We start from the raw sequence: 26,501 nt of genomic DNA, 5'->3' as shown, positions 1-26,501 counted from the left end.
TCTAAAATTGCTTCTAAGAAATGTGTCTGAGAAATATGTTAAGATTCACTGACGGTTAAGAGTTTAAAGAGATCTTAGATATAGGCCAGACTCATCTATGAGTGTAAGATCAGGAAACTGAGGCCTGAAGAGACTGATTGGTGCTCGGTGACATAGATCTAGTTAATGGTGAACCCAGTCCACTCCAGCCATTATATCTGATAGTTTTATGGGACTATCCTTTTCATAAATAATACGATAAAAGCTGAATGCTAATAAAACTTTTAAGTACAACAATAAATGATAGTTTGGTATTGAGTATTGTATTTAAGTGTATTTTGCTTTTCTTTCTTGGTGTGAGAACTTAAATTTTCCAGGAGGCAGAGATATGTAGCTCCTTAAGCATAATAAAGTAAATTTAGCTTAGTAAGAGTGCAGATTTGGAATTAGATTTGCTTTGAGTCCTGGCTTTTCTTCTTAATGCATGCAGCACTGACTCTGTGTCTCAGTTTTCTTATCTGTGAAAATGTGGGAAGATTAAAAGTCTTTACAGTGCTTAGAGCAATGCCTGGGACACATTAAACATTCAGTAAATGGATGGCTGTTAAGATACCAGAATTAACTGTGCTTTCATTTTCTGCTTATTGTTCTTGGATCATAAAGGTTTCCTTCAATGGTTTAGTGATAGGTATACTTGAATTTGACTAAGAAAAGGCTTGACATATGGAGCTTTAGTGCTTCTGATAGCGTTTCTTTGTCATTGTGGGCAAACAACCTATGGGGCTAGTGGCTGAGGAGAATACAAAAGAATATATGTGGACCTTATGTTAGCTATTATAAAAAAAAAGGTGCATTGAGCATTATTATAAATGTTTACTTGGGCACGTAAGTTTTTCTATGAAGTAGAATTGTAGTACATATCTGAGTGTATTTTTATCTTTTGCAGGACTAGCTAGCAGTACGTAAGAGTCCTAATGACCTAAGACTTAGATTTTTGTCAGTTAGATAGATATGAAATGGTAACTTATTTTAATTTTCATTGTCTAGTCAGTAGACATATTAAGTACATTTTTGTGTTTATTAACCTTTAGGTTTTCTTGTGTGAATTTAGCGTTAGCATTCCTTACCCATTTTTTAAAAATTGTATGGTTTGTGTTTTTCTTGATTTGCGGAATTCTTTATGGATATAATTTTGACTGCTTTCATTATGTGGCTTGACTTTTAACTTTATCTTGTGTTATGCTCTTTTTGAAATTGTGGTAAAATACACGTAACAAAATTTACCATCTTGTATATTTTTAAGTGTATAATTTCTTTGACATTAAGTACATTCACATTGTCGTGCCACCATTACCACTGTCCATCTCGAGAACTCTTTTCATCTTGTAAAACCAACTCTGTACCCATAAAACACCTAACTCCCTACTCCGAAGCCCAGCCCCTAGCCATCACCATTCTACTTTCTGTCTCTATGAATTTGACTATTCTATTATACATTGTCCTTTTATGACTGGCTGTTTTACCTAACTTTGTTATATCTTTTGTCTTACCAAAGTTTAATTTTAATGTAGTCAGATTTTTCTGTCTTTTCTTTATGTTGTGCCTTTTGTATTTTGTTTAAGAAATTTTTTCCTGCTTTGATTATAATAAAGATATTCTATATTTGGTTCACAAAAGTTAATTCATTCCTTAACTTCTATACTCAGGCTTCTGTCTCTACCATATCATATTGAAACGATTTCTTCAGGCATTACCAATAGCTTCCAAATTGTCAAATGCATAGTAACTTCATAGCAATCCATTTTTTACACCTTTCTTCAGCATTTACATTCCCATCTCAAAGAGCTTTCCTCTTTGTTCTGATACTGCTTTTCCAGTTTTCCTTCAGTCTGTTACTACCATTTATATTGCTGGTTTTATCCCCTCATCTCCGTTTGTATCCTGACTCTCTCCTGCATTCCTTTGTTCATCACCCTAAGTCAGGTTTTCCTATTTCAGATGGACTATTTATATTACAATAGCTTACTTAGTGACACTTATTTCTCTGCCTTTAATTATCTCTGCCCACATCTATCTATTCAGCCCTCCTGGTGACATGTCACTAGATTTAATTTAAGTATGATCTTGTCATTTTCCTCTAGGTTCTCTACTGCGTATTGCATATTCAAAACCTTTATACTCTTCTAGTCCACCTTTCCAGACCTATTTTCTGTAAGTCTCAATGCTGTTACATGCCTACGCCCTAACTATCCCTCAAACCTTTAGTTATACTAAATTGCTTGCTATTTAGTTGTTCTGTCTGCCTGGAATAAGCCCTCACCTCCTTTCTTTGTCTTTTGAAACTTAGTTATCCTAAAATGCCACTTCTGATAAGCCTTACTTGAACCCACAGTTTACCTGTGTCCTCCAGTATTACTTTGTCAGGATTTTATTAAAGCAGGTATTATATTATTGATAATTTTATATATGTCTTTCTGCTCCTGGTAGATCATTGAGCTCCTTGAGGATTCTTATCTTTTTCTCCAGCATTTTGCATGGTGTCTGGGATGTAATAGGCTTTGTAACATTTAAAGTACTCCAAAAAAATTTGTGGTGGGTATCTAATTTTTTTGGAGCTGCTGCCAAAAAGTGCTCTTTTCATACGTTTAGGGCAGGCCTATGATACTCTGCATTATTTTCAGCCTTTGTGTGATTATGGATATTTTTCTAGTAATTACAAATGCAGGGTGAGTATATGTACCCTTTTGTCTCAAGTGACCATGGGTGCTTTACTTTTAGGGTTTTTCGTTTGTTTTAGGTGACCTGTCCTGTTTGGGATTGGCATACGCAATTGTGAGTTGTCTGATACTGTTGTTTTCAGCAGTGATAATAAAACATTTTGTGCTTCATTTTTCTTATATTATTTTGTGGTAGTTCTTTCATTAAAAAATATATATTGTAGCTTATGCATCTGTTTATTGTATATTTGGTTATTTCCAGTTTCTTGCTGGTGCACATGTGCAAGACTTTTGGGTGTGTATCTGAGAGTGGTATTACTAGGTCATTGGGTATTTGAATGAGGTTTTACGTGGTTGTATATGTCAGACATTTTTTGTATCTGTGGGCTTGGTCATACTTTGATTATATTCTTAGGTGTTTACTTAGGTGCTTTATCTCCATCTACCTATAGGAACTGTGTGAGTCATTGAGGGCAGGGACCAAGTATCACTGGTTTTTGGTTCTTCATTGCTTGACACATGGCCTGGTAAGCCAGAGGCACTTGTTTTCCTGAATTAGTTTAAGGATTTTTTTTTTTTTTTTTTTTGAAGCTCCAGGGAGCTCATCCCCAGCCACTATGAAAGTAATAACTCTTATCCTGCCTCTGGGACTAGTAAGAGTTGATTGTGTTGGTAAAGGTGGCCTCCAGGTGAAGTTCGGTTTCTATTCTAAATTTAAGTGTTGATAATATAGTCAGGTCCTGAATTGGGGTGATACAATGTCCAAGCCAAAAACTGGGAAGATCGTGGTGAGGGAATCTTTTTTGTTTTTTATTTTTTCACCTTATTTTGTAGTCTTCCTGTTTGAAGATCTCAAGGGGTGTCTATTTAGTATTGTATATGACATCTGTACCTACGGTTTAACTCTAGTTTAATTCTACATTTTGCTTCATTTCTTTAACAAATACTTATTGAATGTCATCTGTGTTATTAGTAAGATAGACATGGTCCATGCTGTTGTGGAGTAAATTATGGTCCAGTAAGGCAATCAGATGTTGAACAGCTAATTATATGTGTGTTTGTTGGGTTTATGTAAGGAAAACTGGGGGGGGGGGATAACCTAACCTCAGGGAAAAGGTTTCTAGGGAATAACCCTTAAACTTATACTTGGGAGGGTAAATTGTAATTAACTTGCTATACATTAGGATGATCAACTCTAATATGCATATAGAAAGCTAATATTATCATACAGTCAAGAATGTAGAGCCATTTAATTGCTTTTGCCCTTTAAATAACCAATTTCTGTGAATATGAAAGTAGCAAGTGTTTGCTTATTGAAGTTTGGAAAATACAGGGAACTGTATTAAAGTAAAAATTACCTATAATCCCACCGCCATGGATAATTCTTTAAAATGTTTTTGTTTTGTCTATGAAATACTTCAAATACGCAGAGATACTCTTAACTTTGGTATTTCCTTCCATTGTTTTTTCTGTGTATGTCATATATACACATATTTAGAAGTTGTCTTTTTTTTAAGAGCTTTGAATATAATTTTCATCTAACTTTAAACCCAAATCTATAATTTTTAATGTTTTTAGTCATTTGAAGCAGTCTTTTCCTATTAGACTCCAGGCTTCTCAAGGCTAGGCATCAAGGCGTATCCGTCCATGTTGTTAGTACCAAGAGCTCATTTATGTTTGAGGGCCGGCTTTATGCTGTGTTGCCAGCACCATGCTATGTGCTGGGGACATAGTGAGGAGTGGGGTAAAAGGAGAGAGACAAACAAGTGATAAATGCAACGGCGAGAAATACAATAATATTGTACAGATGAAATTAATTAGCTGTCTTTGATTGGGTGTTCAGGAAAGGCATTTCCTAGATTTTAGACTTAGATTGAGATCAGAATTATAAAGCCATGTGTCTCGGGAAGATCTTTCCAGATCAGAGGAAACAGTTAATGTAAAGGTCCTGAAGCAGGAATGCATTTGCTATGAGGTTATTGTGGCTGGAGTATTATGGGTAAGGGAGGAGAATGGTGCAAGATAAAGTTGAAGATGCATTTGGGAGTCAGATCACATAAGATTTTCTAAGTCCAAAGTAGGAAATTTAGATTTTTAGTGACTGGAAGCCATTTGAGGATTTAAAGCAAAGGACAAAATTTGTGTGTTTAAAAGACTACGTTGGCTGCTACGTGGAGAATGAAGAGACTGGAGGTATGAGGAAAAGGGATTTAAGAGTTGAGTTTGGCTGGACGTAACAAAAGAAACAGTAATGGTTCAAACAAATAACAGTCTTGGGGGAACTATTCCCGAGTTGCTTTGTTAGGGGCCTTACGGTGTTAATACACTACTTCTAAATTTCACTTTACCATTCTTAGGAGTTTGACCCTTGTCCTTAAATTCTAAATGGCTGTCAGCGATCCAGACAATATGTCAGAAAGGGAAAGGCATGAGGCACATGCCAGCTGAGTTCCTTCCCTTTAAAGAGCTTTCTGAGAAGCCCCATTAAGTGACCTCTGTTTTTATTTTTTTAATCCAGGGCTGTCATAATCTCTAAGAGAGGCTAGGAAATGTTTTGTAGCTGAGCACATTGCTCCCCAATTTAAAATCGTGGTTTCATTAACAAGGAAGAGGAGAAAGGAAATTGGTTAGGCAACTTTTCGTTTATGTGTTGGGGGAGGGACAGGAATGAACTTAGATCATTTGGGGAGCCTTTCTAGGTAGCCTAGGCAAGAGATGATTGTAGCTTGGGGTTAAGGTTGAATAGGGGGCTGAAGAGAAGTAAAAATATTTGGGAGATGTTTTAAAGGTCAAGTCACCAGAACTTGCTGATGGTGCAGCGGGAAAATGTAGAACCGGAAAAAGCATGTAGATTTTGTTTTTAGCAACTAGATAGATGGTGGTGCTAATTTCTCAGATGGAAAAGAGTGGGAGGAACACATTGGAGTTGTCAGGGAAGAATAAGAGTTTTTCTTTGTTCTTGTAAGGTGGGGAAGTAACAAGCAGTTGAATAGGTACATGAATCTGGAGTTCTGACCTGGAGAGAGATTTGGGCATCATAGGTACATAGATGGTCTATTTAAAGCTTAGATGGGGTGACGTAACTCTAGGAGAATTTGGTTTGAAAAGAAAGATGGTCTAGGACAAAGTCCTGGTAATTGTCGTGGGGTCCTAGCACATTTCAAGTTGAACCAAGGAGAACCAATAAAGGATAAGGAGAGTGAGCTATTAGTGATATATTAGCAAAACCAGGAGAGAGGGGTGTCAGTGAAGCCGAGAAGACAGAGTGGTCAACTTTGTCTTGCTGCTGAAGGAGAAATGACTTGAATTTGCAGCACGGTGATCATTGGTGGCCTTTCATTGGAATGGTGAAGATGGATGTTATTGGAGTGGATTAAGAGGAAGTGAGATGAGGAGCTGGCAACTCTGGTCAATTTTTGAAAGGAGTTTTGCTTTGCTAGGGGAGCAGAGAAGAGAGGAGGAGCTGGAGAACATGGCTTCAGAGAGCTTTTGAAAATTTTTTTCTGTTGTATATTAGTGTATGTTTGTATGTTGATGGAAGAAATTGATTATGCTTGAGAGAGGAGTAATTGAAGGTGCAAAGTCCTTGAGAAGAACAGGGTTGGTATTCCTAGCATAAGTGGAAGGATGATTCTTTAATAGGAACAGAAATACCCAGGGCCAAGTGAAGTTTCTATTGATATTTGTGTATATTCTTCACTTGAACATGAGAGCAATTAATGGTGGTTGTGTGTGTGTGTTATTTTTATTTTTTCCAGCAATGCTGCTTGGGGCAGACACATTTTTTTAAAATTGTGGAATGAGTTTGACTAGCTTTGGGGCTTTGCCACATGAGTACCACAAAGGAAGGAAAATATCAAGGTTGTCGAGAGTTTTTGCAAGGGAGTGACCATAATAAGTGCCTATGGAATCAAAACTGGTTAAGGAGGGACAAGAGGACATTATGTTCACTGATTGATAATGAGGGAGAGTAGTGATGTTTCAATGAAGCTAGCAGATAGGTGGGTTTGGAATACTCAAGTCAACTTAATATAAGGATGTTGGTAATGGAGAGTCTTGACATGGATTTCGGAGAAGGTGCAGTTTTTGTTGATGACAAAAACAAGGATATGACTGTAGGGAAGAGAGCTTCCACTCTGTCAATATTTATCAGGAACACAGTCCTCATTTCCTTGCTCTTCTATGAGAATTGAGAAGAAATGTACAAAGCTGACAAACTTGAGTGAAAATCTCTGCTCAACCACAGACAGCTGTTGATACTGACATATTTTTTTCTTTTTACCAAATCAGGATCTTAGTATGTATACTGTTTTATATCCCTTTTTCTTAATATACTCTTATGACCAAAATGCTTTTCATTCAGAAAGGTTGTTGTAAATTACTGTAGCACTGGCACTACATGAGGCAGCCCATTTCACCATATTCTCACCATTATTGCAATCTTTTTTTCTTACAGTCAAAGAGAAAAATTGACTGTATTTTTAGTGAGACTAGCCTGTATTTGTTCAGAACTTTCCTAGATACATTTGAGGGATCAAAAGTCTATTGGTCTTATAAAATGTGTTTGCAATCCTATCTATTTCCTTGTTTTGAAACAGTATGGATTATTCTTTGTAAATTTGGATATATATATTTGAGAACGAGGTGGCTTTTGGAGAGTGATTGTTAAAAGGCATTTAAAACTTTTTTCCCCAGTTTTTGTCCTTAGGTTCTGTTCATATTCAAAATGATCAGTTGGTGTTTTTTTTAAAAAATCCTTGTTTAATGTAATACTTATTACTTATGATGTTATTGATGTAGTAAATACAGGGTACAGTTCATCTCATTTTTACATTCCTTCTTCCTGCTGTTATTTTACTTAATCTCTATTTTATCAATTGAGTCCATGAATTTTCAGTTTTACTTTATTTCAGTGAGTCACTGGTTCTATTGTTTTTCTTTCTCTTTGTTTTAGTTCTTTAGTTTTATTATTTTGCTGTCGGTTCTTTGTACCCTTTTAAATTCCTTCTTAAATTTTCTTAGGCAATACAAAAATTTAGAAGATAAAAAATTAAATTAAGGATACAGGGTCTTGGTGTCAAATTTTTCCAAATACAGAAATATAGAGTAAAAGTTTTTGATACCCATCCACTCTTTCCTTCCTTCAGTCCTAATCTTCTCTTCCAGAGGGAACCTTTAAAAACTTTTTCTGTGTATTTACATATTTAGAAAATACAGAAGCTTTCAGTTTAAGAACTTTAATAAATACAACTAAGAGCATAGCCACACTAAAAGTACTTTAGCTCTGTGCGATGATAGTTACTGTAAAGGAAAATGTATACTGTATCACAAGATTTGTGAACAAAGACATCTAAGAACAGCTTTTTGACAACGAACTACATAGTTTGTAAGTGGAAGAGTTTTATACTCATTTAGATTTTGACAGAAGAATGTCATTAAGTTTGATTAATAAAAATTAAAAATATATATCAGAGTTTTTATTTTTTATCTTGTAATACTTTATTACGATGTTTCTGAACAAATTACTTGAGTATTTTTAAATGGCTGTGTACTGACTTCCCCTTTTCCTTAATTACCCTGTGATAAGGACGTGTTGAATGCATTGCCAGTTTTATATACTAATTTGTGTTTCCCTAGGAGATGCTCAGTTGTTTTGTGAAAATGTGTATGTTTGATGGACTATCTTTTTAAATTCTCTTAGTGTACCTGCAAGCTTTTCTGTTATATTAATTAATAAATTACTTATTAAGTCACTGGTTATTCACTTTATTTAAAAATATTGAGGTATCTGATTCAAATTATATTACTTTTTTTTAAAAAGATTTTATTGGGGAAGGGGAACGGGACTTCAGTGGGGAACAACGTGTACTTCCAGGACTGTTTTCCAAGTCAAATGTTGTCCTTTTAGTCTCAGTTGTGGAGGGTGCAGCTCAGCTCCAGGTCCAGTTGCCGTTGCCGTTGCTAGTTGCAGGGGGCGCAGCCCACCATCCCTCGTGGGAGTCGGGGAATCGAACCAGCAACCTTGTGGTTGAGAGCCCACTGGCCCATATGGGAATCGAACTGGCACAGCAGCCTTCAGAGTTAGGAGCATGGAGCTCCAACCGCCTGAGCCACTGGGCCAGCCCCAAAATTGTATTACTTTTTGTATTTTTGCTTGTTTTTTTCTGAAGTAAGCCAAGGTATTTTATTTTATTTTTATTTATTTATTTATTTTTTTGTTACCGGGTGAGGGTTACCTTAAGGATTAGTGTTAGAATTGAGTTTAAGTATATATTTAGAGTTAGAGTTAGGGTGGAGGTTAAATATAGGGTTAGGTTTAGGTTTAAGGTTATGAAAGATTTAGATGTAGCATTAGAGTTAGAATTGTGGTTACATATAAGATTAGGGATAGGGTTGAGGTTAGGTATAGAGGTAGGGTTTAGGTTAGTGGTAGAGGTTAGGTTAGATTTGGGGTTAGGATTAGTTTTTTTTATTTTTCAGTTATAGTTGACATTCAGTATTACAGTGGTATCTCAGTTTTTTAATGTCTCTGTTGATGAACAATTCAGTTTATGAACGCCGTATATTTTATGGATCTATGGTATCATTAGATAGCAAAATTCATGCCAAATTTGCAGTTTTAGGGGTTGATTTTAAAGGTCTGGAACGGATTAATCCATTTTGCGTTACTTTCTATGGGGAAGCCGTATCTGAGTTCTCGAACGTTTCAGAACTCGAATGGTCTTCCGGAATGGATTATGTTTGAAAACCGAGGTACCACTGTATATAAGTTTCAGGTGTACAGCACAGGTTAGACATTTATATAACTTACAAAGTGATCTCCCTCAATAAGTCTAGTGCCCACGTGTCACCATACATAGTTATTAACAATATTATTGACTATATTCTCCATGCTGTACCTTCACCCCCTTGACTGATTTGTAACTGCCACTTTGTACTTCTTAGTCCCTTTACCTTTTTCACCCAGCCCCTCAACCCCCCTCCCATCTGGCAACCATCAAAACGTTCACTGTATTTATGAGTCTGTTTCTGTTTTGTTTGTTCGTTTATTTTGTTCTTTGATTCCACATGAGTGAAATTATATGGTATTTGTTTCTCTGACTTATTTCACTTAACGTAATACTCTCTAGGTCCTCCCATCTTGTCACAAATGGTTAGATTTCATTGTTTTTTATGGCAGATAATACTCTATTGTATATATGTAGCACCTCTTTATCTGATTGTTTACTGATGGGCACTTAGGTTGCTCTCATATCTTGGCTATTTGGAAATAATGCTACAGTGAACGTAACGGGGTGCATATACATGGTCTTATAAGTTGGTGAACTCATCCTAGAAGAAGGGCTACATACCTCATTGCTGAATATCACTACGGTCACCTTCTAAATTCTCCCCTTGGGAAGCTATACACTGACGCCAGCGCCTAATCCACCCATCAAAGCAATTTTGGAACTCTTTTTCTGGAATGGCCATCAGAGCTGTTGTTGTATTACCCTTGATGTCCTGAATGTCATCAAATTGTCTTCCTTTCAATATTTCCTTTATCTTTGGGTAAAGAAAGAAGTCATTGGGGGCCAGATCAGGTGAGTAAGGAGGGTGTTCCAATACAGTTATTTGTTTACTGGCTAAAAACTCCCTCACAGACAGTGTCGTGTGAGCTGGTGCATTGTCGTGTTGCAAGAGCCATGAATTGTTGGCGAAGAGTTTGTCTTACCTTTTCATGCAGCCTTTTCAGCACTCCCAAATAGTAAACTTAGTTAACTGTCCAGTTGGTACAAATTCATAATGAATAATCCCTCTGATATCAAAGAAGGTTAGTGACATCGGTGCAACAAGTTCACGAACTTGTCCGACCTCATATCTTTTTGAATTAATGTTTTGGATTTCTTCAGATTAATACCCAAAAGTGGAATTGCTGGGTCATAAAGTAGTTCTACTTTTATATTGTTGAGGAACCTCCTCAAAAAAATACTGTTTTCCATAGTAGCTGCACCAATTGACAATCCCACCAGCAATGCACAAGGGTTCCCTTTTCTCTGTATCCTCACCAACACTTGTTTGTTGATTTATTGATGATAGCCATTCTGACAGGTATGAACTGTTACTTCATTGTGGTTTTAATTTGCATTTCTCTGATGATTAGTGACATTGAGCATCTTTTCATATGTTTATTGGCTATCTGTATGTTCTCTTTGGGAAAAAGTTTATTGAGGTCATCTGCCCATGTTTTTAATTGGATTGTTTGCTTTTTTTGGTGTTAAGTTGCATGAGTCCTTTATAAGTTTTGGATATTAACACTTTATTGGATATATCATTAGTGAATATCTTCTCCCAATCAGTAGGTTGTCTTTTTGTTTTGTTGATTGTTTCCTTTACTGTGCAAAAACTGATGTAGTCCCATTTGTTTATTTTTTCTTTTGTTTCCTTTTCCCGCGGAGACGTGTCCAAGAAAATGTTACTAAGAGCAGTGTCCAAGAGTGTACTGCCTATGTTTTCTTCTGGAGTTTTATGGGCTTGAGTCTTCCATTTAAGTCTTTAATCCATTTTGAGTTGATTCTTGTATATGGTGTAAGAAAGTGGTCTAATTTCATTTTTTTCCCATGTATCCGATTTCCCCAATACCATTTATTGAACAGACTCTTTATTTCATTTTTTTCCCATGTATCCGATTTCCCCAATACCGTTTATTGAACAGACTCTTTATCCCATTGTGCATTCTTACCTCCTTTGTTATAGATTAATCATATAGGCGTGAGTTGATTGCTGGTTGGTGAAATGTATTGGCCCTTCCAAGGTGAAGTTGCTGTGGTAAGGAAGAAGTGAAGTCCAAGATGCAGTTATGTAGTTGGCTTAAAAGTTCAAAAGTTCATGGGTGGGATGTGCGTAAGGAAGATTTGTTTATGGTCTCCCAGCTCTATTTTAGTTCCCTTGACATAAATGACTCTTGAAAATTTCCATTCACAACATTTAAGATTATAATTGACACAGTTGGATTAATGTCTCCCATATTTTTTATGATTCAATGTTTTTCTCTCTCAGCATATCATTTGTGCTTTTATTTTATTTTATTTACTCCCCCTTCTTCTGCCTCTCCCCTGCACTTCAGTTCAAGCCATTGTTTCTCAATCTAGTTGTGTAGGACACAGCTCCCTGGCCCATGCTGGTGGTATTATGAGCCATGCTGTTCCCCGTGGCTGTGACTGAGGCAGTCGGTTGCCAGTTGCTGGTCGCCACTCACAGCAGCTCTCGGGAAGCTCTCGCCGGCTATCGGCTGCTCCTGCTGGCTGCTGGCCTCTCATGCTGGCTGCCGGCCTCTCACACTGGCCACCAGCCGCTCCTGGCAGCACACGGTAGCCCATGCCAACCTCCGGCTGCTCACGGCAGCCCAGCTCCAGGGAGACCCATTGTTCACAATCTTAGCTGTAGAGGGCGCAGCTCACTGGCCCATGTGGGAATCGAACCGGCGGCCTTGGTGTTAGGAGCAAGATGCTCCAACCATCTGAGCCACCAGGCCGGCCTGCGCTTTTATTTTTTAAAACTTTTTAAAGTAGTTTTCCTTTGGTTTGCCGTATGCACTTACAAGTGCTCTTTCAAATAACAGTATACTACTTCATGGGTAGTGCAGGTACTTTATAACAATTCACATTTCCTCCCTCCCATCCATTATAACATTTCTGTCATTCATTTCATTAATCCATCAGCTATGATCACCAAATACTTTGTTGTTACTATTTTGAACATACTGTTGTCTGTTAGATCAATTAAGAAAAATGAAATTAAAGATTTTATTTTACCGTCATTTTTTCTCTGCTTTCCCTTTCTCTATGTAAATTCCAAGTTTCTGATCTATATTATTTTTCTTTCTTTCTGAAAAATTCCTGATAATGTTTCTTGCAACGCAGGTGTCTTGGGAATAGATTGCCTCAATTTTTTATCTGAGAAGTCTTTATTTGTCCTTCATTTTTGAAGGATATTTTCACTGGGTATAGAATTCTAGGTGGGGATTTTTTCTTTCAACACTTTATATCACTCCATTCTCCTTTTGCTTCCCTGGTTTCTGAAGAGATGTCTGTTGTAACTTTTGTATTTGCTTCTCTATAGGCAAGGTGTTTTTTCTCTGTGGCTTCTTTCAAGATTTTGTTGTTGATTTTCTTCAGGTTGAACCTGATACATCTATGTATCGATTATTTAGGATTTATCCTGGTTGTACTCTGAGTTTTCTGGATCTGATTTCGTGTCTATCATTAATTTGGGGAAATTCTTAGTCATTATTGCTTCAAATATTCTTTTCCTTCTAGTATTCCCATTGTATGTTATATTTTTTGGATGTTCTGTTCTTTTTTGTTTTTCCTTTGCATTTCAATTTTGGAAATTTCTGTTGACATTTTTTTCTAGCTCACTGATTTTTTTGTTCATCTAATGAGCCCATCAAAGGCAATTTTCGTTTCTGGTACAGTGTTTTTTATTTCCAGCATTTCCATTTGATTCTTTCTTATAGTTTCTACATCATTCTGCCTGCATTACGCATCTGCATTGTCAACTTTTTCCATTAGAGTACTTAGCATATTAATCATAGTTTTCAATTTCCAGTCTAAGTCTAGCATTTCTGCCATATCTAAGTCTGGTTCTGTGTTTTTTGACCTTTAGTATGCCTTGTAATGTTTTTCTTGAAAGCCAGACATGATGTACTGGGTAAAAGGAACTGAGGTAAATAGTCTTTTAGTGTAAGACGTTATGTTTATCTGTCTAGGTACTAGGCTGTGTTTTACTGTTTACTGTACCTTTAGGTATCAGAAGCTAAAGTCTCTGATGTCCTTGTTTTTGTCTCCCCTGTCGACTGACTTTAAGGTCCAAGTTGTGTAGTTCTTTGAGTTGTAATCTCCTATTGATGTGGTAAAGTTTAGGGAGAGGGGAAGCATTCTATGTTCTGTAATTGGATCTCAGTCTTCCAGTGAGCCTGTGCTTCTAAGTTGTGACCTTCAAAAGTGCTTCTCAGTCCCCTCCCCCATGAGGTGATACTGAAAGGCTAGAGGGGGCTGGAATTTCTCTTCCCTCCGGTTGGTTAGATTTGTTAAAACCCCAGCTGGTTAGACTCTGGTGAAATAGTTTCTCTTGAAGGTTGGCTTTATTAAGAATAGAATATTTTGGGCTTATTTCAAAATGGTGACTCCCTTCCCTCCTCCCCCCACGCCCAGCCAGAAGGATGAGGACATTTTTCTCTAATCTTCACTAGTGAAAACCTGGTAGGGGTCCTGGAGGTAAAAGCTCACAGAAGTGGAGGAGTTTTTCACTCTCAGATTCATCCTCACTGAGCCCTCAGCAATTTGTCAGTTACAGTTTAGGTTTCCTACTTGTATAATGGTTCATGCAGAGATGCTTGTGAGCTTTTGCTCTGGTCAGGTTTGAGTCTTTCTTCTGCCCACCTGTCTCCAATTTGGGGGCCGTGGTTTGCCCTTGTAACTTCAGTGCTCTGATAGATCTAAGAAGAGCTGTTGGTTTTCAGTTTGTTCAGTTTTTTCTTTTCTTTTGTGGATGGAAGTGAGGACTTCAAGTTTTTACACGCTGGATCAGAAACCAGAAGTTATGCTTTTATTTTGTTTGTATTATTCTATTAAATTGTACCATAATTCTTGTAGACATCCCTCAATGCTTGGATACTTAGACTATTATTTTTCATTATATGTAGTGTTTTAGTGATTCCTGCGCTGATTGTAGTGTTTTCTACCTTTAATGAAATGATTCCTTAGGTAGTTTTTCGGAGTAATGGATTAAAAATTACGACAAATATTATGGTATTAATACTTTTTTGCTGTTATTAACTTTAAAACGGGGTTTATGAGCTTTATTGGTATCACTTCAACCTTACTAGTATTGGGTATTTTGTTAAGAATTTTGCCAGTTTAGCTTTTTTTGGCCACGGCGCATGACTCAGCTCAGTCCAATTCAAGATGCTGACAAACTTCAGGGCTGGTGCTTGGAACACAGAATTATGGTGCTTAAAAGAAGCTTTTCACATAGATAAGCTGTATTTGAACATGTGACGATTGATATACACAAAGAAGTTTTTGCTTTCCTTGTCCCTCTTATGGGCGTAAAATTTGAGGAGGTGCCAAATATCTGTAAGAACATATATCTGCCCCATAGAGAATTCCCATAAAATTCAATTTCGTTCTTTAACAGTTTTTCTACCAACTGGCTCCAGCCTGCAGATTGACACAGTAACTAGCTATTCTACAGCTATCTTAAGACAGCTTTGTCAACAGTGCTTTAATTTACAAAGATTATTTTAAAATTCCATTCTTTTGGCTATTCTGAAGATTATATATTCCAAAGTATCCTTTTAAAAATTAGGTTTTATATGCTTACAGATTTTTCCATAATAGATCACTTTAATGATTAAATTTGACCCTTTTGACAGCAAATGGATTCCTAGGGAGGGGTTAGTTGCAGAGGAGCATGAGAGAGTTTTGAGGAACTGTTGTACATCTTAATTATGCTGGTGATTGTGCATTGGTCAAATTTGGGGTGAGTTTTACTGAGTGTAAATTATGCTTCAATAAACATGATTTAAAAAACTTAAAATAATTTTTTTTGATAGTTTGGAAAATTGAAAGTGTAATATAAGATTGCTTTGCACATGGATGTCCAGTTCTAGCACCGTTTGTTGAAAATACCCCTTTTTCTGTCAAATTACTCCTTTGTCAAAGATCAGTTGACTATATAAGTTTGGGCCTACCTCTGGGCTCCCTATTCTCCCTATTCTGTTCCATTGTTCCGTGTGTCTGTTTTTTCACCAATATTAAGCTGTCTCGATTTCAGTAGCTTTACAGTGGCCCCATCAGAAGTGGAACTTACTTCAACAAAAAATGGAAAAGGGAAGATGTGATTGCTCCCATGCAAGATGAAGTGAAGGAGTGTACAAATGTGACTGTGGGTGTTATTGTTGCTGTACATACACTGATGTAATTGTGAGCATCAGAGCATATTAATTCAGACACATTCCTACACTGGACATTATTCTCTTTGCGAATTAGAGTTAAGCCAGTCCTCAGAAGTATTGAGTTCTTACAGTGTGCTGGTACTGAATTAAATTTAGACCCAGTAATCTTCCAGTAATCTCCCAATAAGTGATCCTAAGAGACTATGATACATCCGGATGATTATGGCAGAGGTCACAATTAACACTTGATTCCTGAAGATTTAAATAGCCCACACTAGTAGGGTGGGAAAAAGTTAGGAGTTCATCAAGGGTAGAAAAGCAAGAAAGCTATACAGCTACATTGACCTGCATATATACATCTTTTTCTCCTTTCCTGATAAAGTTTAGGTGGCCCATTCTCTTATTTAAGGCCAGTCATTTATTCTTCTCATTCTGGATTTCATCCCATCTTGTTCATTATATTATCTGCTGTCCTTTCTTTTTTAACCTCTCTCTACCATAGAACTGTCCTTATACCCTCTTTCTTACTTCAACCACTGCCCTATTTCTCGCTTTCCCTCCATAGCCAAAATTTGGGAGAGTTATCTCAGCATGGTGTTCATTCACTCACCTTTCATGGACTATCCAATTAGAATGGATGGTTTTACTTTCTCACTTGTCAAAAACCTACCTGTTGCTCAGTCCATCAGCCTTTTTAAAGTGTTTTACAGCCGAAGTTTTATGTGTATGTGTTTAAAATAATTTTCAAACAGCACTATGGTCTCCCATCTACCCTAGATCCATAATTCTTAGTTTTCGTACCATAAGGGGACCACTATTACCAGTTAGTTACGTATGTTTCTGGAAGTATTTTCTGTGTGTGAGCAAAATAACTTTTGCTTAGTTTTTCTTTGTGTAATCTTAACCGTGATGTATGTAAAGTCTCTTTGACTAAGCTAAAAATAACTATTCTAAATGATAAAAGATTGTGTGATAGTATAAGTGGGGGTGTTCTTTTCTCAGTGGCTTATGTTGGGGGATTTTATAATTGATGGTATCTTAGAGTCAATAAAATAGAACAACTCATGACTCATTTTTGAAACCTGGCTTCTCTGATTATCTGTGGGACCTCTGTATCTCAGTCTTTTCTTATTGGTAAACACACAAGATTGTTACAAGGGTTGAATGACTTGTTACATATAAATCAGTTAGAATACTGCTTATTAGGTATTGCGTAAATATTAAGTGCTATTATTATCATTACTATTAATCCCGCAGCAACATTAGCTACTCTGTCCTTGAAACATTTTGCTTCCTTTGGTGCCAATGATAATAGACTATCCTGTTTTTTCCTGTCTTGCTCTTTATATCATCTGGCTCAGCTCACTCCTGAACTCTAGCCCTGAGGTTTCAACAGTCTACTTGGCCCTTTAAATTTTCATAGATTTCATGTCTGTTCTCAACATTCCTAAAATTTAATTTTTGATTTTCCCTCTTCCCCAAACTCTGACCCCTTAATTTCTTATTTCCTTGTCTTAGTTTATTGTAGTGTATCATCCACCCAGTGGGAAATCAAACATATAAGAGTGATCCTTGTTCCCTCGTTAGAATCAGACATTTTTAGTATGCAATAACTAAATCCTGTAAATTTTACCTCCTGTCTCTCTTAATTCATCTATTTCTCTTCATCTCATCTCAATGGACTTTCTAATCACTCTCACTGGATTCCTAACCTTTCTCTCTGTATCTTTTTTAATCTCCCTTCAAGCATTTTTCCCTCATTATAGCCAGGTTGTAAAGACCCAAATCTGATCGTCATGTCACAACTTTAAATGTTGCTCATTATTCATCATAATCCTAAATAATCTGGCTCTTGCCAACTTTCCCTACCTCATTTCTGTTCTTTTATTCTTTGTATTCTAGTCACATTGGTGGCTTTTCAATTCCTAAACATGCGAAGCCCTTCTTTGCTTCTATTTTACACAGGATGGACTTTCTGCCTAAAATGCTGTCATAGGCTTTACCTAGTTAAATCTTTTAAAGATAGGTTCCTTAGGGAAGCCTCTTCTTACCCTCCAGATTCCCTCTGTTAAATTATTACTCTCGTGGTATCTTACACTTCATTTAAAATTTTTGTAATTCATTGTTCAGTACCTTAGGGTGAAAGCTCCATTTATGGGGATAGCGTAGGTTAGAGAACATTTCTGAGTGATCATTTTACCAATGGTACCTATTTGCCTTGCAAAATAGTTGGTACTCAGTAAATATTTATGGAGTCACTATGTTCAGAACGTTAATTATTCTGCATTGTAGATTGTGTGAAGTGTGATGACAAAAGTTTAGAAAGTAAAATTTTAATGGCACGCTGTTGCTGTAGTTGGAAAGGCTATTATTTCTTGGTTCTCTAGAGAATCATTGTCCAATCCTGTAGCCGCTAGCTGCATGTGACTTGTTTTTCAAGTTTTTAAAAATTATTTTTGATTTTAAATTTGGTGGGTTTTAGTATATTGATAAGGTTGTGCAACTGTCATGATTAATTCCAGAACATTTTATCACCCCCCCAAAGAATCCCCATACTCATTAGCAGATCCTTCATATTTTCCCGTCTTTCACCCATAACAATCCTCAAAATATATTAAAAAATATATAATTTTTTTTTATATTTTGGAGATTAATGTATGATTAAAGTTAATTTGTTTCATTTTATGTGTTAATGTGATTACAACAAAATTTTAAAGTATATTTGTGGTTTACATTATATTTCTACTTGACAGCACTGTTCTAGAACTTATAGTTAGTAAGAAACATAAATGTGTCCCCGTGGCTTCAGTTTCCCATCGGCCTTCTAGTCTCTTAGTTTCCATGTCAACCCTTCTCTGAATGTGACATATCCCAAGCTTCAGGATTTTTTTTTTTTTTTTTAACTGCTAGAAGGTGGAATCTTTCCTATTTCTCGGGCCTTAGAATAGCAGGAGAAAGATAAGTCATTTATTTTAAATTATGAGAAAATCATGACAACTGTTATACCTTGTAAGCCTCATTTCCAACAAATTAAGAAGAATTGAATTTCACATTTATTTGCATGATAACGATGAACAATGACTAAATTTTGGTAGTTGTGATTGACTAAGAAATCAGATCAGTAATTTCTTTAGAGCATATGAGAGTTATCTATATCTTTGGATGTCATTTAGAATTACATTTGTCTTATCTGAAATTTGAATTTAAATTTTGTTTTAGAACAAATTTTCCAGAATAATTAAAAGTGAAACTAATGTGATAAATTATCCTTTAAAAAAAGTACAGAATTTGCTTTGGGTGGAAGTTTTCTGCTCCAACATTATTATCAAAGTTGAAATGGCTACTGTACATTGAGCATTTACTGTATGGTGGCCATTGTTCTGTATACTGTGTTAATTCATTAAATTCCTCTGTGAAGCTGTATGTGGTATGTACTACCGTGTTTCCCCAAAAATAAGACCGGGTCTTACATTAATTTTTGCTCCAAAAGATGCATGAGGGCTTATTTTCAGGGGATGTCATCCTGAAATATGCTAGGGCTTATTTTCCAGTTAAGTCTTATTTTCGGGGAAACACAGTATTATAATCCGCAGTTGACAGAGGATGAAACATGCAGAATGCTTAACTGGCTCGAGGTTATATAGTAAGTTTTAAACGGGTTAAACACAAAATACTTTATACTTAGTGCTTATATGATAAAATCTCAATTTTCAGTTTTTCCCTCTGGAATGTAAACTCCAACTGGGCAGGAACTTAATTTTGTTCATTAACACTTGAAGTTGCTTTCTGGCATATAGTAGACCCCAGGAATTATTTGAAAGAATTTTGTGATGATAATATCAATTCACCAGGAGACTTGGCCTTGGGAATCTATTAGAATTGCTTTAAATTCTCCACTGTTGTTTTTTAGCAATAATGCTCATTTATTTACCACATTGAAATTAGCTTCAGTATTGTGTGCCATTTTGCATACTTTATGTATATCTTAACAAAATAGTTTATTTAAAACAAATGTTTACTAGGAGCTGTAGCTTCTGTTTATGTCTTTTCCTTTTATGTGTTGAAAATGCATTGGCGCCACAAGGGAACATCAAAAAAGTCATGACTCCCAGAGGTCCTACTGTGTGTTTAGCTGAGTTGGGAGAAGAAAGTATACAAAAGCAACTTTGCAGCTTTCCTCACAAAACATGTAGTGCAGTGATAACACAGTTCTTCAAGGTATCACCCAAAATCCTTGACCTCCTGGTTGTTGCTGTCATTAAAATGAATAGCACATTGTTTTGTTATTTGTTTTTAGAAATTACATTTCCATTCTTAGACTGGAAACAGAACTGTGAATACATTTTATAAAATTTTATATACATTTTATAAAAAAACAAAACCCTTTGAAATCAAAGGTTTTTGTAGTTAACATTGCTAGGGGAAGGGTAACTATGCTATTTCTATCCAGAAGATTCTCATTTAATTCTGAGATATGTATTCTCATTTTACAATAATAAAATTGAGAGATGTTAAGTGACTTACCTGAATTAATGCCCTGGTAAGTGGCAAAACTAGGATTCAGCTCACATCTGTCTGACTCCAAAGGCCATGTGTTTTTTGATAGTTATCTTTTGCCATTTTCCATGTCTTCCTTACAGTTCCTGAGTCGTAAGTGGGATTTTAAGTTAGTTTGTAGTGGACACTGGGGTTGTGGAGTTTTGGGTTGTGTAATAACTTGATATTTGAATTAAACTGTGCATAATAAAGGATAATTGTGTAATAGAAAAATTAGGCTGTGAAAAATCTTTGTCTTTAACTTTCCATTTTCTTTTTATCTGTGGTTATCTGCAGATAAAGACCCTACTCTAAACCATATAGAATGCTCTTTATGAGGGGTTACCATCTGTGCTGTCAGGGTGGTCCAGTGGTCTAAGGCGCCAGACTCAAGCTTCTGCTTCCTGTGCCCCGGGGTTTCTTTATAATGGGTTTTATCATGCTGATTGTATTTTCTTGAGCTGATTTAATAAAATTTTCATACACTAATGGTGTTCTTTCTCTAGAGTGAAAAAAGACCCCTTTTTCTCTGAATTATAATTTGAGGGTAATGAGGACAAAAATAAGGACAGAGGTATAAAAATTAATAATTGTTTATTTAGCATTTTACTAACCAGACAGTTGGGAGCGATCTAGAAGGCAGCTTTTCTAATTTGTTATCTCTTTCTCCCTTCCCCCAAACTTGAGTCTAATCCTTTCCTTTAGTAACCTGACATTTTTTTTTTTTTACTTCTATTTAGGAAGGGTGTATTGTGGGAAACTATAGGCAACTTTGAAAGCATTGATGATTTGCAAGATCTGATTACTCTTGTTTTACTTAGAAATCTGAGGAAAGAAATGGAAGTCTGTAGTTAACATTTGTGGCTCCTAAAATTGATGGGTGAAAGTCTGATGCCTCCGATTTCATACTAATATTATTCATTCCTGTGCCTACTCTACAAAGTATTTTACCATTGCTAAAATTGTACATTGTATCTTGTACCACAAATACCAAGGATGATAGTGACATTTTTAGGGCACAGGAAGGAATTTCCCTTTATGCATGTTTATAGTTAATTTTAATTTGGGGTAAAATTCAGACAAATAATGAAATACTTTAATCCTAAGTGTAAAAAAGTTATGAAATAAGCCAATACTAATTAGAAGGTTTAATTTTAGAATGCATAAAGTATTTTAATCCTATGTTCTTATTTTTTTAAAAAAGTTAAGCTTAATTAGGAGTCAGATGAAATCTTTAAAATTTGGGTTTTAAGTTGTGTTTTTTCTATATTTAACATTCTTACTAAAACTGTTCGGTGCATAAAAATGGTATCTTCTATTGGGGGTTGGAGGACGAAGCCAAGGACCTTATGTAACACACTTGCATTCAGTAAGCAAGTTTAAGAAGATGGGTTCAAAGGCAAAAATTTACTCTTGAAATCTTGTGAGGCTTTCTTTCATAAGGGTTGTGTTGCTTAGGTAAAAATATGAAAGAAATCCTAACGAAAAAATTAAAACATAACTTGTATGTTAATTTATATTTTTTTAAAATTGAGAAAAGGGGAGGATTTACTGTATTAGGAATATAAACCAGTGAGATACTAGCATAGGTCAGAAAATGTAAGTGGACAATCCATTATCAGACAGGTACTTGGTGAATGTTGATATAAATCCTGCTGGAAGGTTTTCAGAATCACTGTTGACTGAACAGATTGAGAGAAATGAAGTGATACTGTAGATATGAAAGCACTTTGGGAAGTGTAAAATGCAAAATAGGTGTCTATAAATTTAAAGTAGAAATCTGTTTTGAAAGTAGATCTTTGCCATTGAAATAAACTATGCAGAAAAACAAATTGAAGAAGGTATTAGAAGATTCTAGTGAGGCCTTTAGGCTTCAGGAATTTTTATGGTAAGGGAAATTAATTACATACTTAGAGCTTTCACCATGTGAGTGGATGGTGTGGTATTTCGGTTACCTAAACATCTAGAGTTGTGCTTATTTCAAGTGAGAGCTTATAAATGGCTTTTCATGACCCTGAATTTTCTGTTGAGATGGATAGAACTCATGTAGCCTGGGGGAATAGTATTGCAGCATTCATCTACAGATGAATAGATTTATCACTTTGGACCTAACATACATGAGGTTGGCAAATATAAAATAGGTGTCTGCTGTTTTTCTCTAAATATTCCTAAAAAGTCAACAAGCCATTATACTTTTTTTAAATGTGATTTTATTTCATTAAACACACTGAAGTGAAATTTTGTTAGTTTTTTTGTTTAAAATATTCTTAAAACTGGCTAATTAAGTCCTAGAAAAACACAGGCTATTATTTTTACTAGACCAGGTATCCAAGCTAATGAAAGAGGGGGTTTCAGAATTTTTTATAGGTAATACTTTATAATAGGCTTTTTTCTTGCTGATATAACTAACATTTATTTTCTGTTTATTTTTAAGACGAGCAAAAATCAAATTAAAGTAGATCTTGTAGATGAGAATTTTACAGAATTAAGAGGAGAAATAGCAGGACCTCCAGACACACCATATGAAGGCAAGTACTTTTTTCTGTATCAAAATATTGTGCATATTAGAACTTGTCTGAAACATTAAGTCAGAATAATCTTAAGTATCTATTTATTATAAATTACATGGAAGGTACCTTCATTTGGCTTAGGTTATACAGCAATTTTTAAATAATATAGATACTTATCTATACTGATTTTTCTTACTGAATTTTAGTAATTTTTTTCTTTCCCCAAAATAGATTTACTAGTGCTGAGTTACAAGTTATATAGATTAGAATTTAATAGTGTAAAACATCTATATGTTAAGCCTCTAATTTATATGGTCTATAGCCTCTCAGGTGCCCTTCATATAGTATCTATTAATATAACAAGCCGTCCTTAAATTTCTGACTGATAAAATATTTGTGTTTTTAAAAAAGTTCCTCTCTCTTATTTGTTATTTAGCATTTCATTCACTCATATGTCTTCATACAGGCTGTGTTCCAAATATTTAATTTTCTTTGTTCAGAAAAGCTTTACTCAAAGCTTTTCTGAACAAAGAATTTACTCAAATTTGAAGACATAGAAAAGAAAGAAGGCAGCTTTACTGAACTTCATGTTTACAAACTAAGTCTGTAGCTGCTTTAGACCATGGAATTGGGTGGTAGGATACAGGAAGAAGCTTTATAGCTTTTTATTTCCTCATTAAGCATATCTTTACTAATGAGTATTATAAATTTGGGTTTATAGTATCACCAAGTTTCTTGAATATAATAGTCATTCAAATATTTAATAGAAATCACGTACCAATTTGTAGTAGTAGCATTTATTGAGCTTTTACTTATTCGAGCTTTACATGTATTTTCTCAATTCAATTCTTACAACAAATCTTATGAGGTAAGTGCAGTTATCACTCTTTCATAGGTAAAGAAACTTCAGCTCAGAGAATTTAAGTAACTTGTCCAAGGTCAAACTTCTAAGTAGCACAGCTGGGATTTCAGTCTCAGCCTTTGACTTCAAAGCCTGTTTCTCATCTCTTTCTGCTTTTGAATAAATCAGGATTGACTGAATATTAGAAGTGATAGTTATGTGTTCTTTGAGTGTGGTGGTTCTGTAATTCTGTAATGAACAATTACCCCAAAATTTTCAGAAGAATCCAATATTCTACAGTATTTTTGTTTTTATTCAAATTTTAAAGACCCTAGAATGTCTTTACCAGACCTTAAATGATAAAACTTTATTTATGAGCCATCATTTAATATTTTATATTATATATTGTTTCCCATATGCCAGGCCTCCTCTGGTTACTTTCATAGAAGCTCTTCATTTAGTCCTTTTGACAATCATTAGATGGATAATAGATCTTTAATTATTTTACAAAAATCAAGTTCTTGTTAAGACGAGGTATTGTATGTAATGATATACAGTCAGCCCTCCATCTCCAGGTTCAGCATCCATGGATTCAGTCAATCTCAGATGAAAATAGTCAGGAAAATGTTATGTTCTTGCTGATGTGTACTATGTAGCTAGACCTACGATGTTTGTGTCTGTACTGAACATGTTCCTACTTTTTTCTTGTCATCATTCCCTAAACAGTACAGTATAACAACTATTTATATAGCATTTACATTGTATTAGGTATTATAAGTAATATAAAGATGATTTAAAGTACAAGGGAGGATGTGCATAGATTATATGCAAATGCTACGCCATTTTATAGAAGGAACTTCAGCAGCCGTGGATTTTGGTATTGCGGGGGGCGGAGGGGTGTCCTGGAACCAATCCCCTGAAGATATTGAGGGATGACTGTAATAGCTTCTTCCTGAAGGCAGGCATTATAAATATTCTTGAATTACTTTCTTAGGTTGTTTAGATGTATTTTAAAAGACAGTAGGGCAGTAGCATTATCATTCTAGAGCTCTTCCAGCAAATTGATACGTATAAATAAGGCACCTCCTGAACAACATTAGATAGGCAAAATGTTCATTACGTTCTTGGCAGCCCTTAAGAAAGGTAGATAAATTTTTAAAAATTGGAATATGTAGTTATTTGTAGGACGATTATTAAGTTATAAATATACCATATATTTAAATTAGAAACAAGTTTCGTCATTTTTAAGTGCTTGTTTCTGCTGCTGCCACTAGATGAGACATTAATCTTTTATAAGATTAGTTTTAATATGCTTTTTGGATATGTATATATTTGAGATTAACTTAATTGTGTTCTTTTTATCATAAAACTTTTGAAGAAACGTTCACTATGTTTAGGAAAAGCACAATTCAAGGGCGTAAACTTAGCCACTTGCTTTTGAAATATGAACATGGATAAAATATTTTGATAATATTTATTGCAGGGCTCTTGCTAGTTTTCAAGGATTTTTTTTTCAATCTCAATCTAATAGCTAAGGTACAAGTTTACATGAGCAATATTAAATTGTTTATAACCATCATTAAGTAATGAGGCAGCTATTTTATGTAGTGTTAAAAGTATTCAGATTGAGAAGTAGAATACCCATGGAAAAATTACTGTTATTTAAAAATTGCACATTACTTAACTCAGTTCTCGTTTTGCTTTTGTAGGTCAGTGGAAAGAGAACAGTTTAGTTCTTGAGCCTTTTTCCTAAGAATTGTTTTGAATTTATGGAATTATTGTTGATACTGTTAAAAATTTCATTCCTTCCCCTGTCTTCCCTTTATATTAAGTTAAATTTAAAGATTATAAATTTTTAATAATAAAAGCTATTCAAGAAGTAAATGTTTTGTAGCGAAAGGTGTTGTAATACGAATAATGCAGTTATAAAGCTCCCTTAGTTGTGTTGATCTGGTATAGATCAACTAATGCTATGGTGATTGTGTATTGAAAGTTATCAGTTAATAATGCAAGACAGCATATTAATGCTGTCATATCGTATGTAGAAATAGGATTTGGGGTACTCCAGAGTTCAGCAATATATCTGGGCTCTCCAAGGAGGAAGAACATATATAGAGACACTAATCTGGAATTTAATCATAAAAAAGTAAGGTTCTTAGGAAGGAAAAACAACCTACATATTTTTCAGGCCAAATTTATTATACCTATATTTGAAGCTAGCGTTTATAACTGAACATAAACAGTTATCTCTGTACTCACAAAATTTTTTCAGACTTACCTGTCTTATTTTTTGTTCCTTTTGTTTAGACTACTTTATATTTCACTGCTGCCATATGTCCTATGATTCAGGAATTCAGTTCAACTCATGCATTAATCGCTATGGGATTCTATTAAAAAGAATTAGCAACAAAAGAAGAATTGGAACCAAAAAGGGCTTAAAGAAAGTGGTACCAAGTGAATTGTTTTGTTTTTCTCCTCATCCACATTCATCTATTCCTAACAATGGAGGAGGAGAATTTGAGAGAATTCAGGATATACTGAGAGTTGAATGTATTGAATTTTGACGTTAATATTGCTCTTAGTGCACTTTTTATTTTATTTTACTTTTCATTATGGAAATTTTCAGATATATATAGAAAAATACAAATGATATAATGAATTCTCCGTGTGCTCAACAGCCAGCTTTAGTAACTGTCAACTCATGGCCAGTCTTTGATCTGGTCTATAACCTTGATTATTTTTAAACAAATCCCAGTTATATGGGATTACATAGTTTCATATGTAGATATTCCTGTAGCTCAGTTTTATTTGTTGTATTTTGGAATAGTGACTATTCTGTTAATGGATCATAAAATCTTAGGAAGGTTCCTTAGAGTTAAGATTTAGATCCAGCCTCTCATCCGGTGCAAAGGCTTCCCCCTTCAGAATTTCCTGAGAAGCAGTTATCCTCACACCAGGTGTGGGAAGCGAGATAAACT

The 26,501-nt window shown here is 35.2% G+C and overlaps 1 protein-coding gene across 1 annotated transcript in view; it reads left to right on the top strand.

Moving 5' to 3' along the window:
• UBE2K (ubiquitin conjugating enzyme E2 K) overlaps positions 1 to 26,501 on the top strand; it is a 51,814-nt gene that overhangs the window by 5,564 nt on the left and 19,749 nt on the right. Inside the window, 3 exon segments of the mRNA XM_081057779.1 lie at position 20,679; positions 20,682 to 20,746; positions 22,607 to 22,700. Coding sequence (XP_080913905.1) covers position 20,679; positions 20,682 to 20,746; positions 22,607 to 22,700 — 160 coding nt within the window.

Source organism: Rhinolophus hipposideros (assembly GCF_964194185.1).
Source record: "Rhinolophus hipposideros genome assembly, chromosome: 1".
In the NCBI taxonomy this organism is placed as follows: domain Eukaryota; kingdom Metazoa; phylum Chordata; class Mammalia; order Chiroptera; family Rhinolophidae; genus Rhinolophus; species Rhinolophus hipposideros.
Note: the sequence above shows the minus strand (reverse complement) of the source record. Positions and strands in the feature narration are given on the sequence as shown.